This window comes from Wyeomyia smithii, chromosome 2 (genome assembly GCF_029784165.1).
Source record: "Wyeomyia smithii strain HCP4-BCI-WySm-NY-G18 chromosome 2, ASM2978416v1, whole genome shotgun sequence".
NCBI lineage: Eukaryota > Metazoa > Arthropoda > Insecta > Diptera > Culicidae > Wyeomyia > Wyeomyia smithii.
Genome location: NC_073695.1, coordinates 185,318,566 through 185,332,682, shown reverse-complemented (window position 1 = coordinate 185,332,682; position 14,117 = coordinate 185,318,566). Strand labels below are relative to the sequence as shown.

The 14,117-nt window shown below is 41.6% G+C and overlaps 2 protein-coding genes across 4 annotated transcripts; both read right to left on the bottom strand.

The window, feature by feature from the left end:
- Positions 1 to 369: 369 nt before the first annotated feature.
- On the bottom strand, positions 370 to 2,854 carry LOC129724095 (probable very-long-chain enoyl-CoA reductase art-1). The gene is made up of 5 exons (XM_055678718.1): positions 2,733 to 2,854; positions 2,313 to 2,671; positions 1,046 to 1,262; positions 870 to 985; positions 370 to 812 (listed from the first exon to the last, which is right to left on the bottom strand). Exons 1-5 carry the CDS (start codon positions 2,736 to 2,738, stop codon positions 608 to 610), a joined length of 903 nt encoding a protein of 300 aa, XP_055534693.1. The 5' UTR covers positions 2,739 to 2,854; the 3' UTR covers positions 370 to 607.
- A 3,179-nt stretch (positions 2,855 to 6,033) lies between these two features.
- LOC129724584 (anillin) lies at positions 6,034 to 13,660 on the bottom strand. 3 transcript variants are annotated; one of them, XM_055679579.1, is made up of 10 exons: positions 13,399 to 13,654; positions 12,987 to 13,346; positions 11,249 to 12,912; positions 8,710 to 8,845; positions 8,405 to 8,554; positions 7,591 to 8,152; positions 7,223 to 7,521; positions 6,536 to 7,161; positions 6,311 to 6,473; positions 6,034 to 6,231 (listed from the first exon to the last, which is right to left on the bottom strand). In XM_055679579.1, the coding sequence occupies exons 1-9, from the start codon at positions 13,414 to 13,416 to the stop codon at positions 6,356 to 6,358; spliced, it is 3,933 nt and encodes a 1,310-aa protein (XP_055535554.1). In that variant the 5' UTR covers positions 13,417 to 13,654; the 3' UTR covers positions 6,034 to 6,231; positions 6,311 to 6,355. The 3 variants fall into 3 exon arrangements, with proteins under 3 accessions (XP_055535554.1, XP_055535552.1, XP_055535555.1); XM_055679577.1 differs by having other exon boundaries at positions 6,034 to 6,473; positions 13,399 to 13,660; XM_055679580.1 differs by lacking the exon at positions 8,405 to 8,554 and having other exon boundaries at positions 6,034 to 6,473.
- Between the last annotated feature and the right edge of the window lie 457 nt (positions 13,661 to 14,117).

The following is a 14,117-nucleotide window of genomic DNA, read 5'->3' as shown; positions in this document are numbered from 1 at the left end:
GAGCTTTAGTAACTCTTCCAAGCGTGGATTCGTTCAGAAGGCTAGGGTGATCCCTCCTCTATTACCTTGTGCAAAAAACGTGTCGCAAAAGGTGTTTAATAAGTTGTGGTGATTGAATGAAAGTGATCAATTAAAAAATCGATCAAAGAAGATAGGACCTTTGAAATGTTTCTCTAGAACTGTGAAAATCGAGTTTTTGATTAGCTTTGTCACAGAGTCTAATTACATCCCGCACCGAGGGTAATGCATCTCTAAATTTAATATTCGGTTCGTGCCTATCTATAATATCGTTGATATGATCCAATACTTAAATTTATAAAGTTTATACCAAGTTTCCTCCGTACAACAGGGGGTAAATGAAACAACAAATTGTTTTTGAAATTTATTTCTAGGTTTTACAAAAACCAGTACGGGAATGAATGTTTTTATCTTCCATGAAACACATCTAATCTCTATCCCATACTTTACCACTCTCGTAACATAAGCTGAAAAAACCTTACCCGAAAACCTAACGCTATCTGTTTATTTTAATCTACTTCTCAAATCGATCCCCCCCTTTTCTGAGCAAATAGAATGGATTCAACAAAAAATGTCAAATGAAACGCATTTAAATAACAAACGGCAGAATAGCCTTCCTACCCTTAGGATAATCCTTAAACTCTTTCTTGTAGTTCTTGTGCTTACCAATAGCCCATACAGTCATCTGATACATACCGGCGGCAGCAAAAATTAACGCCGGAACGCAGGTAGTCATCAACGAAAATGACAGCCAGGAAAAGAATTCGTATGTGTAGTTAGGACAAGAGACAAAACTGAGGGAAGACAATCGATTATTTCCAAATTTCGAATTCAAAAAACCCTTGACTTACTTGAACAGTTGACTCAGAGGATTACTATCCGGAACGGGTATTTTGCGCACCGTAGAACCAGCTGGCCGGAGGTTTCTCAGAAGCATATGAATGGAGAAATTACCCAGTTCGCTGACCTGCAGGACGAGATAGAAGGTAATTAGTTATTCGAATTGAAAACCAAAAGTAGCACTTACAATGAAACCAGCCAAGCCGGCATAAAGGACGGCCGTACTAGGTTCCGTAAAAAGTGGGTGATTCACGTGATAAGCAACGTATCCAGCAAACGCCCAATAATAGGAGCAGTTCTTAAACAAGTTGCGCAATGGCATAGTGGCGTGCGAAAAACGATGCACGAACAAAGTTTCCAGCAAACGTTTTCCATAATGACCAACCCAGCATGCGGCAGCAATACTGAAAAAGTACATTGTTGAGTAAAATAATCAGAATTCTAGAAACATTAAAACATAGTAATTTAAAACTTCTGTTGGTATTGTTTTGACTGCATCAATATTAAGAAGCTCGAAGCAATGTCATGGCCATAGTTATTTGTCTTTCGCTTAATTTCGCCTTTTTGTGTTTCTCCTTCTTTCGACAAATCTGAGTGAGATGCAAGGTCAGTCTAATCGCCTTACAAAATTTAGACACAGAAATATTAAATTTTGATCAGTGAAAACATTTGAAAATGCTCAAAATCAATTCGCTTCATCGACGCTACGTATAGCACGCTAGGTACACACAATAGTGACGTCAGCGTAAGCGTAATTATATTTGCGGCTCACTGGGTAGGCAATTTACTTCACTGACACAAAAATACACACAGTATGCCCCAGCCAATTACATTTTTTTGATTGATATTAAAATGCGTCAATTAATATGTTAAAAAATTGATCATCTGCATTGATGATTTTTCTACGAAAACTTCTAGGTACATATGTATATGAAAACAAATAGTAGATATGTAGTATAAAACAATCATTGTCGGGCTTTGAAAAAGTATGTAAGTAAAAGTGTGGGCCGGTGAGCGAAAATAAATAAAATGGCAACAGCCGAAAACTTAATCTATTTTACATTACTTATGTAGGTACAACTTTATCACACACCGTGTTACTAACGAACGATGTAGAGAGAAAAGAGAATTAAAAAAGGAAATTATATAGATGACCTGATGAGCTTTGGCTTCGATAACCAGTCAGTGGCATAAAAATGTGCACGTGTACTTTTTCGCATCGATACATTATGTTTGTCTGTATACGCTAGTTCGTTATCGTTATCGTTATCTATCTACCAATTTATAGCAAAATATGGAATTTAATTCAATCTGAAGTTAAGCAGCTGCATGATGTGGTTAGTTGACATCGAAAATATAGTGAGGAAAACGCATTAATATGCACATAAATTATCGACCAGACAGCGATCGATGGTTTTTGCGTTTTGCCTTGTGTTCGACTTAAAAAAACTTACTTTGCCGTTAGACTCATCGCATTCGATGCAGCTGTACCGTATATTAGTGACGGTCGCTGGTAGAAAATGAGATACACAAAAATTGGCCCTGCGTATTCCGTCAAGAATACTCCTTTCCAGCTGATCTGTGGTCCGAGGTCCCTTACATACAGTTTTGCTCCGGAGGAAAGGCTAAGCGACTGTAGTGTGTCAGAGTCTTTCAAAGTTTTTCCACGGGGCTCAAGGCGGAGTGCTTGTCGGTGAATGGACAATGATTTCTTCAGTTTATATACTTCTCCCTTTAGTGCTTTTATAGTTGTTTCACTTGTAACTTGACATTTTCCAAGAGACTTTGAGCTCTTAGCATCCAAAATTTCGACCTGCAAAATCAAGTACTGTAGAGTATTGACTGCGTTTCAAGAATAATTTATCCTTCCTTACCTCCATGGTTTTGAAAATTTGTTCCGTAGCAGTCGATCGACGAACGGTGTACGCAAGCAACACAACTTACGTTGAGACGGATGATACAGCAACTGAGCCCGACTAATCTAAAATGACAGTTCTACAGAGCTGCCAGTTTTTTTTTAACTATTTCGTACGATTAAATCGTTTCAATTGGGTTCTTGCACTATACCAGTTATTATATATCATCTGAAAAAGCTCTCTGCTTGGTAATTTTGATGTACTTGTCGAAACAGAAGCGAACATAAAAGTCCCCCATTTCGAACATTTAGAATAGTTCAAAATGGCGGAGTTTTTATGTTCGATTTCTTTTAAACAAGTGCTGTAAAATTGCCGAGCGGTCTGGTAAAAACAATATGAATTCAGTAAAAAAAAAATAAAGGGCTTTTTGCAACAATGTAGAAGTACCGATAAATCGTCAAATGTTTACTGAACCAACAAAAAACTAAAAACTGCATAATGTATTTTAGTTTACAATAAAGGTCAGTAATCATCAAGTTACTTTTATTGAATACTATAATAATTTGTTACTCTTTTAATATTTTTGATAATTCATTTATACTGTGGTGACGCACTAACTATTACCGAGTTTTGTGCCTTTTTTATTATTTCAGGTAGAAGGAAAATTTGCTGTCAAAGATCAACCACAGGTAGTGTGGGGTTTGACCCACTAAAAACCCTCTAGTCTCGGAGCGGCTTTTATGCTTTGTGCAACCTCCTTGCTGGCTGTCGGTGTGTCGGTGGTCAACCTGTTGCCTGCTTTGCAACTCTGAGACTATTTGAAAGGCGGCTACACAAACCGCCCTTTAGATGTTCGGGTCTTAAGACATCCTCTGAACTAGGTTGCCCAAAGTAGTGTCTGGCCCGCTCACTACCATCATGGCGCTCCGCAAAACGCAAAACGAGGACATACGAAGAGGACATGCATACACTCGGGGCACATGGAGGACCCCGCATGCCCGAACCTGTGTAGATACTGCCTGAAGCAACCATGACCTGACAGGATCTGTGTCAGGTGAAAGTTAGCTTCTTCATGGCGCCTCCCGAACCATCCGGATACCACCGGAATAAGTCAGTGCGTCCATCTACCTTTCAAGGAATTGGACTATTCCTGCTGCCATCTGATCATCGATAATGTGCTGGTACCTCGTATGCCCCTGTGTCACGTTGGTCGAAGCATTCTACGTCCTCCTTAATGGCTATGCTGAAAGACATCATGCCGGCACACACATGAGCATGTAGGTACTTTCCAATTCACCACAACAGTTAGTACCTAGCGCTTTGGACCACACTGGGACACCATACCTAAGTATAGACGAAATACCCCACGGGTTCGTTTTGTAACTCGCGCATAGTCTATCAAAGCAGGCCCTCTTGCTTGCCTTAATCGCACTCTTTAGCGCCGATCTTGCAGAACCGAATGCTGCGCGGTGCTTAATCCTTCGTTCGTCTGTTCGCTGCACGGAGGCACGCACTGCGGAAATCCGCTGTCGCATCAGTCCACCAAAAAGCCGGTGGTTTCTCATTCCTAGGTCGGCGGGTCCTAGGCATGGAGGCGTCGCACGCCCGCGACAGCATGGCAACTAGTTGGTCAGCAGTCAGGCGGAGCCAATTGCCTTTATCGCACTCTTCTCATTGCCTCTTCGAATACCTCAGCATCGAAATACGATGTCTTCCAGCCGCGGACAGTTCTGCCCGTCACTTGCCGCCTCGCGTAATTTTCTACCCTATAGCAAACCGACTGGTGGTGCCGCTATCGGTGTAGCCATCGTCTACTCTCCAGTTCGTGATCAGTCCTGGGCTGGAGAACGCCACATCGATGATCGACTCCGTACCATTAATGCTATATGTTCATTTGATCCCAACGTTGGCCAGATCTGAATTGAGCTTTGCCAAAGCCTCCAACAGGATCTGACCCCTCTGGTCCGTAGAGCGACTTTCCCACTCAACAGCTCAACTGTTGAAGTCAGCCGCCACCACCGACGGCGTTAGGCCCGTTAGCTCCATAACTGGTCAACCATATGGGTGAACCTTTCGATAGACCAACGTGGCGGAGCATAGCAACTGCAGTAGAACACTTCATTCACCTTGGCAATTGCGTACCTTCGTTTGACGTTAAAACAACCTCCTGAACCGCGAACCTGCACGTCGTCCATACGGCCGCCATAATGGACTTATCTGCAACCCAGTTACCGTTTTCCGGGAGGAAGCCGGTAGGGGTCCGATACGATGGCGATGTCCGACAGCGACTCAGTGACCCGCTGGACCCGCGGATCGACTCAGTAACCACTTCTATCCCGCACTTCTCTTGGAGGGCTTGTGCCACGTCGCACTTCTCGGTAATTTCATCCAGGTGTTTAAGCTGGATAGTCACCTCCAAGGTGAGTGCCCGAGCCTGCACCTCTTTGCCAAGCACCTGCTTGGCTACCGCCTTGTAAGAAGCGCCATTGTTCTTCGCATCCTTTCGGAGCTCAAGAATTATCTCGCCAGTGCGAGAAAGGCGGATGGTCCACACATCCGCCCCTAAATCCTTGAGCTGGGTTCCTCTTCTCATTTTCTTCAAGACTTCAGAGTACTTAGACCTGTCAGTCTTGAGTATGAGGGCTTTCCTCCTGCTCCTCGCTTTTTTTACATTCGGCGGACGTTTGGTCGCCGCTCCGTCTTGGCGTTTTATACCCTCCTTGCGCCCTTTTCCTGCCACGGTAACCCATGGATTTCCCGCATTCGCCGCTCCGGTCGATGTTCCGGCCTTTGAGCCTCTTGGTGTGCTAGTTTGCGAGGCTAGCTCCACCAACCGCTTCTTCACGTTATCGGGGCCGCTTCCCCAAGAGTTTTGTGCCTTGAAAACTCGAAATCGACGACGTGGTAGCTCGAAGTCGGCCCTTTGTGGCTTCAACATAGTTTCACCTTAACGGATTTAAATTATATTATTATAATTAAATAAATAGTGACAAAAAGATGTAAGTTGCATGTAAGTAGTAAAAGTTAATCAATAATAAATTCTGCATCAATATTTTATCATTGCGTCCTATACCACACATATTGGCTTCGTCATAAAACGAATTTCACCCATGCATGTGATATCTTTATAAGCAAACGATTTGTTCACTCCTTCTTGTAACGTGCATTTATTTTATCATGGCTTTACTTTTGAATAAAATAAAACACTTTCTGAACAACGCAAAAATAAAAATATATGCATGTATTTTTAAACCCACTTTCGAAAGTAAATGTCACCAGAGGATATTCTTTCAAATTATCACACAAAAAAAAAAGAACATTAATGTTAGCCAAAATACATATAGATATATATTCATTTAGATATATTGATTATTTATGGCGTAAATGAATAAAAATATGAACGTGTGTCAAACGAGTTAGTACACAAAGCTAGCAAAGAAAAGCATAATTTGATTATAACTAGTTATAAGTTATGCCGGTTGTAATCGTTAACAGATGCAGGCATATTATTCTTCATCTGCTTGGGGGATTCGAGTTCATAATTATTCAAACATCAATAAAGACAAAGTAACTAAGATACACATAATACTACTCACAATGGCAACTGTACAGGAAACCGATATAAAGCAGATTAGATGTATTCAGCAACTCGTGCTTTTGTTATCGGTCTGTCCCCAGGCTTTAAGTAGAGCAAGTGTCTTATTAAGATGAGCACACCACTCGTCGCGCTCTTCCTTGGAATCAGCTGACAGCAAATGCCTGTGGAAATATAAAGCGGCATATTAGTATCCAATGAAAGCCTCATATTATCGAAAACCTACCGCTGAATAACAGTATTGCCTTGCTTTTCTAGAACCAGCGATTCAACATCGTTCGGCTGTGCTGGACGTCGGAATTCTAACAGTAATGTGTTCAGTCGAGAGCATACCAATCTGGGTGCAATAGCTACTTTCTGAGTGCAGCAATTCTGCAAATCAATACTTCCGATCGGAGGCTTGCGTTTTTCATCGTCAGGATAGGTCCAATAGCGAAGGACATGACCATGCAGCCGACACCAGCGCCGATGCCATGCTCCGAACCCGGATACATCCTCGAACATCGTCAGAAATCCACGATAATCGACAGTAACTGTTAATTCGCAGTTTACCTTCATATGTACGGTACCTTCCAGAGGACTTACACCAGCTACTGGGTTCAGTGTCCAATTGGTTCGCTGGACTTCCTTCAATGAAAATATTATGAAACCGTACTGAACCAATGCTGGACTGCGAACGGCTTGTGGGCCAGCTGGAGATTGCACCGGTGGCATTATCAAGCGTGTGTTGCTTTTAACGCCTTTTGGTGTATGCAACTTGTTGGAACCTTTTTTGTTCATTGCAATGTGATACTTGATTTCGTGAGGAAGAATTTCCCGTTGAGCAGTCATTCCGTAAATTTCCATAGTAATCTAAAGATGTTAAAAATATTTATCAAAAATTGTAAACCTCTTAGCGGTATACTATGACAACCTTAAAATCGGCAAAAACATTGCTAAGTTGGAGCACATCTGGAAATCGAACTGATAGTAGTCCTGGCAAAGTAGGAATGGTTTGCGTAGCTAGCACAGTTTCATTATACTTAAGCAAACAAACTAAATGATGACCGCTAATGGCATCAGAAGCCAGTTTTCTGATATATTCCTGCTTCAAAGGAAGTGTGATGTCTTTAACTGTCAGCCGACCTTTTTCGGTGGGAGCACCTGGTGGCCGCAGACACCCTTCTACACGGAGACGCTGAACTTCATCTAGGATTGCCTGGCGTCTGTGAGCTAAACAATTAAATAGAAATAGCGTAGTTTATTTAACACGTCAAACATACTAAGCAAATCAGAACTCACTCGCTACTAGCAGATGTCGTTCGCCTTCTACAGATTCGCTAGAACCTGAAAATTCAATGGTGGCCGCGCACAAATTCAATGCCTGGCTGGTTTGCGCGATTACCGTCTGTTGTTTGCAAACTTCGTCCAAAAGTTTCTTAACCTTTTCTTGAATCAGATAATCATTCTCGTCTGAGGATGTTGTACTGGTTGCAGTCGTCGTAGAAGTGGTATCATCGGAATCTTCTGTTGTAGATTCCATTTGAACTCGCTGCGACTGCACTGGGGCTCGAATTATTTTTTTAACTGGTGTTGAATTGTTCGAGTTTTGCTGGCGTCGGTAGAAACTAACCGTGTGAACCAATGTTACCATATTGTTATCGTCGGATGGATTGATTTTCAGCTCAGATTTTACTGGGCTACTGTAATCTTCGTGGACAGTTTCTTGATGGCGATGCTGCTTAGGCGATGGTTTTTGAGGATCTTTTTTCTCTTCCGATTCTTCTTCAGTAATTGTTTGACAATCCTTTTTGCGCGGATTTTTTTGATACGAAAAACTGTTCGATGAAACAGTAGACTTTCTCTGTAAAACATAAAATTTATTAGTTAGTAGATGTATATACGCAGGGAATGTTCCTTGTTAGAAATAACTGTTAGCAAAAACACGATAAAATTTAGTTTGAAAAATATCAGTTAGTAAATGTTTATTACATAGGAATTGTTGCATGTTAGAATCAACTGTTAGTAAAAACATGTTTCCAAACAAAATTTTCAGTTTGAAAAAAAATCAGTGGGAAAACAAACTACAAAGCATCGTTATCGTGTCAGATCTTACTGGTGTATCATATTCTTCTCCGTTGTCCTCGTCGAGTGCTTCGTCGAGATAGTCTTCCATGTCATCGAGGATACCGGAAACTTCGCTTGTGGAACTATTCTGGCTCTGATGGTGATGCTGTATGCTACTTTGTTGTTGGTGCGGATCAATCTACAAAATTTGGGGTTGGGTGATGGCAAACAACGGTTAAGGATAGTGCATTCAAACCACTCTATATACTAATCTAATTGGTACAAAAATTTGCAAACTCATTCTAAAAGGGGTCTACTGTCTCAATCTAACCAGAGATTGTAAGAAAAAATTACCTTTGTTCCCTGACTTTGTCGGCGTCTACCGCAACTGACACGCCGGTCTTGCATCTTGACAGCCTGCATAATTTCCTGACCTAGACTTACGTCACAAATACCTGTATCCAGATCTTCCTCGTCAGAGTACATGTAGCTGAAAACGTGTTTTGAATTTAGTTCTGATAGAAAAACAAAATCTGTGGATCAACAGATGTGATAAGATTGTTCTTTTTCTACACATTTTGCAGTATAACTTTTTTTTGAAGTAGAATACTTCTCTCAGGAAGTTCGGCTACATAGAGATGTGAAATGAAAATCTAAAACCGAAAAGTTTAAATGCTAATAAATCGGTTAGTATTCGATGGATTTCCTTCGTTCTTGCAGCAATAGATTGGAAAATCTTCTAAGATTCTTCCCAAAATAAGATAATTGTAATTTTATTATTCACACTATTGTACTATTGAAAATAGTCAAGCCTTGTCAAAACGAAAAATTCGACCTCTGACTGGTCGTTATATGCTTGCTTCCCAAGCACGGTCGACAGGATCATATACCTTGCAATTGAAAACATGCTATTTGGCCTATATAAGAGCCTGTTTCAGCCGGAGCCGCTCATAATAGTTCTAGACAGCGACAACAGCAGTCGTCCTTCCTTAGCAGCAGCACTAGCCCTGTGGTTGGTCACCACGTCTCAGGAGCAGCGCGGTTTTTCTCAGCGTGTGTCGCCAGACAGCCATTATTCCCCCCGTGTTGGGGCAGCATGAAGATTGCCATCAGGAAATCCAATCTTGAACATCAAAATGCTTTTTTCAAGGCAAATAAACAAGTCATTGAAAGTTAATAATTTTTGTCAACGCGAACAAGCATTCTGTGTTGCATCCTAGCAATTTAAATTTGTCTCACCCGTCTAATTTACTGAATGTGAAATAGCTTCCACAGTGCATGTTGTCCGTGTATCTTAATCCCCCCAATGTTAGGGCAGCTCAAAGGTTGTAATTAGCAACCGATTTTGAACCGCAAAATGCTTTTTTTCAAGGCAAATAAAAAAATAATTGAAGGTTAATAATTTTCTGGCATCAACACAAGCAGACATTCTGTGCAATCAAATTCTGTTGTAGTTATCTAATTTTCACTTTATTTAGTAAACCCCCCACTGTAGGGGCAGCGCAAAGGCTGCGATCAGCATAACCGACATTGAATAACAAACTGCCCTGTTAGAACGCATTCACAAAAGCAGTTAGTTCGACTATGCAGAGCTAATATGAAGACGATTCAATCAATCAGCATAAACAGAATTTCGTCGTCTCCCAGCTGCCAAGTTGCAACATGATGCAACACGCAACAGCGAGCAAACGAAATCGCTTGATGTTACAAACCGCAATAAGATACGGGTTTAAACCGTTGCGTGTGTGAGAGCACCATCGGTGTTTATTTGCTGAATACAAAAATCAAATGCGAATTGTGGAATAATTTGTCTGAAGAACATTGGGGAATGGAACAACTGAACTGATAGGGCGTGGCCTATTACGTAGCACCCTTCGGCTATAAAAGAGTGTTTCTGTGAAAACTAGCTACATTCATTAGTCGGAAGGTGAGCTGGATGGACCGTTCGCAACGTTGACAGCAGCAGCAGATATCAGCACTCAGCGGTAACAGAACATATCAGCGGGTTGCGCCTATGGTTGCCTTCAAATTAAACAAATCACTTGCCCTGTGGTTGGTCATCACGTCTCAGACCTCTGCCTGAGAACGAACGCCAACGCGAGCGATCGGGCGAGATTTTAGCCGTACATCAGCCGGCACTTCCTCTAATGGAAAAGTTGGATCATTTTGTTCAGAAGAATATTACTGTCGGTAATATTACAGAGCTGCGACTGCATTTTATCCGATATGGAATTGAACAATTGTTCTTTTGAGGACAAATAAAACACTTAATTTGAAGAGTTAATAGTTTTGGGTACCAGTAGCAGTATGGTAACAGCCTCAGCGGTAGGTGCAGCCGGTACTTCCATGAGGCAGATGTTATAAGGAAGTAAATGGAAGCGGCATGGCGAAACAGTTCGGGTGTGCTTAGACGCGCGTCATTTTTCGTTGTTGATATTATTCCCCACATGAAACGAAGCGCTTTCGTACGATATCGGCGGTATTAGCGGTAGATGCATTTTCCAACAGTTACTCCAGTAAAGCCGTGTCTAATTTTCAATGTGAAAACACCTTTCTATTGTGTTGGCCGTGCACATTAGGCCTCTGCCAGGCTAAACGCGAAAAGCGGCGTGAACCGTTTCGCCCGGCCGTAGGTTAATGTGCAGCCGTAAGTAGAGCTGTGAAAAGTATTCTACTTCAACCTCGCGGTCGTGGCTTTGCACACAACCCTCCTGTGATTTTTTTTTGATTGAGGATCAGATTTATTACATTTCATGTAGATCGTTGTTGATAAGATGGAATTAATCAAATAAAATAAAACTATGATGTTTTGCAGTAGAAAAAAAAATCTTTGTATAGGTGAAAGGTTCCAAAAATGCATAAAAATTTAAACCAACTAAGGTTTTCCACCTACCTATCGTCATCTTCATCCACTGATTGACCGTATTGGTCTTGCTCCTCGTCATACTCTTGTTCTTCTTCCTCTCCATAGCAGTCATGGTAGTGACTGTCCTGATTTCGATCACTGCCATCATCACCGGAAACGGTTGCTGTTGTATAATCATCGCCCTCTGATTCTGTAGTTGTTGTTTCGATGTCACTCAGTCTCGGATAAAGCCGGCCATCTTTGGGTGCCACGATGCGAATCCGTTTCACATCGTCCAATGTGGTACGAACTTCGGGGCTAACGTGCTCCTCTCCACTGCGTCGCTTGTTACCGGCACCGATAACATCATCTTTGCGTCCCGATTTCCTGTTGCTCAACGTGAGATAACCATCCGGTGGCATCGGAGGAGGTGATGGAACTGGTTTCTCGATGAGCGCATCCGATGACATGTCAGTCGGTTTTGAGAAGCGGTTCAGTAGCATTTCCATTTCCTGCTGTCGTTGCCGTCGCGTTTCTTCGAGAATTTGTGATTCGGAAATGGTGCTGTTGTTGGACATCAACGCTGCAAAAGTATTTTTGATTGCCGACCCCGTTGCCGTTGAAGCCGCAGAAGACGGTTTGTTGTAAGTATCAATTTGTTGCTTTTGAGAAATCGGTTGCTCTTTTGGAACAGTGCCAATACCGGTTCCCTGTATGGGTAGACATGATGTGACGTACTTTGTGTTGGACGATGATGCAGACTCTCCTGTTATTTGCTTGATAGAGGGAGCCATTCCGAATGGCGATTTTGGCACAAGTGCTTGACCTTTGTTTTTCTCAAAAATAGCCATGCGCTCCTTGAGTGACATTTCCGCTGGATCTTTGCTGTTCTTAAGGATCGATTGGCGAGGATTAGACTTTTCGAACATTGCAGCTCGTCCAGACACCAAACCTTTACTGATTTGAGTTTTTTGCGTAGGAGCTTTCATAATTTCTTGTCCTGTTGTACGCTCACGAGAACTATCAACAATATCATGGGTTTTTTTCAATGGAACAAGAGCTTTCTCGGTTTGCTCCGTTTCTTGGTTTTCCTGGGATAGTTTAGATGAATCTTTGTAATCATAGACCAGCTTAGAAGTAGTAGATTCTCGTCTTTGAAATCCTTGAGACTCCAATGCGTCCATTACTTTTCGATCCCATTTGAGGGTTTTTGTACCAACCTTGTCAGAATCGATCCCGGTAGGTTTCGCTGGACTGAGAATAGATTTCGGAGGCGCAGGGGCCATGCTCTTCTTTGGAGTTGTTCCAGTATGTTTGGGACTTTCTTTTTTATTTGGACTTTGTCTTCTGTTTGGACTTTTATCTTTCCGTGCGATAGCAAGCGTGTCACGATGTTGTTTGATGTCCGGATGGGACGTATCATCTTCCCAATTATTGATTGAGTCTGCCAACATAGCTAATTTTGCAAGCTTAGGCTTAGGACGGGAATTTTGTTTCCCCTGTGTGTTTTCTTCATGGAAGCGTCCTTCCGTGCGATGAACAGGTGACGACAAATCCTGTGATTCAGAGTAGAGCGTGCCTAATCGTTGCAGTTGGTTTCGAGATGAGTCTCTAATTAAACATTTTGCATCCATATCGTCGGTTTTGTTATCCATTTTACGAGAGATTTTTCCATTCGCGTCAACCTCGCATTCCGCTACCTCCACTTCAACCTTTTGAGAGAAATAAAAAGAAATCAAAATATAAGCTAGTTTGAAACACAAACTTCATTTTTATCTTTCTTTACTTGTACGTTTGAACCAGTAGTTATGTTGATCTCAACGGCAACATCAACATCCTTTCCTGAACTACTTGTCGGATTAAGCTGAGTTTCGATTTTAGTAACCTTTGAGCCACTTGCCAATACCGGTTGTTGCTGCTGAGGACTCTTGTTCTCTGAGTCAATCGTCGGAGCGTTACCGAAACTTTTCTTGGATTGCTTGGTGTACGTATTTCCAGCTGATGGGGATTTTTTAGCTGGCGATTTCGATACCACCGTAGACGAAGTTGCAGCCGTTGTGTCGTAGTTGAACTCCGACAAGGGAAATTTGGAGGTGTTGGTAATTCCTAGAGCCGCAGCGCGTTTTTCAGCCCGATCCAGTATGTTCTAGGGTCGAAAAACTTTAAAAATGCACCAACAATACGTAAAATCGCTTTACCTGAGTAAAAGGATCCATTTTACATTGACTCTATATGAACGCCCAAACAGAACTGTCAACGGTCGAATTCAATCAACCAGATTATCTCAAATATTTGTGACAAAAAAGCACGAATCCCACTGTTTTAATAAACTATTTGCTCTTGTTTGACTTTTCACTACTAATAAATTGAGTTTTTTTTTCACAAAATATAACAAATTAGGAAAAATTGTAGCACGCCATCAATCCAGGCCCATCAAAGCAACGACTGTTACAATTTGCTTTCTGATCGGTGCAAAAATTTTAAAAACTGTTGTTAAAGCAAGAGGGAAACTTGTTGATAGTCGTGCGTATGAAAGAGAGGGTCGCTAAGCTGCACAGTAGTGTAGGTTTTATTATGGAATGATTATATCGTGGTGTGTGTGAACCTTTTTCTTTTATCATGATACTACTGGGATGCAAGCCGATATAGAATTACAATTTGAGGGGGTTTTAACTAATTTATTACAACACATCACTGCGAGAAATCCGAGGGAATGTGCTATGAGTTATTGGCCCTGACACAAGTAAAAGACATTTTTAAGGCTGTTCGCACCTACGCGAATTCTTATATGCAATTGTCATTTTATGTGTGAAAACAAAAGCAAAAATATTTCTCTCCTTCAATTTCGCAAGTAAAAACCAATCCAATATCAATAGAGTCGTCAGGGCCAATAACATTGAGTACGACTAGAAACGTC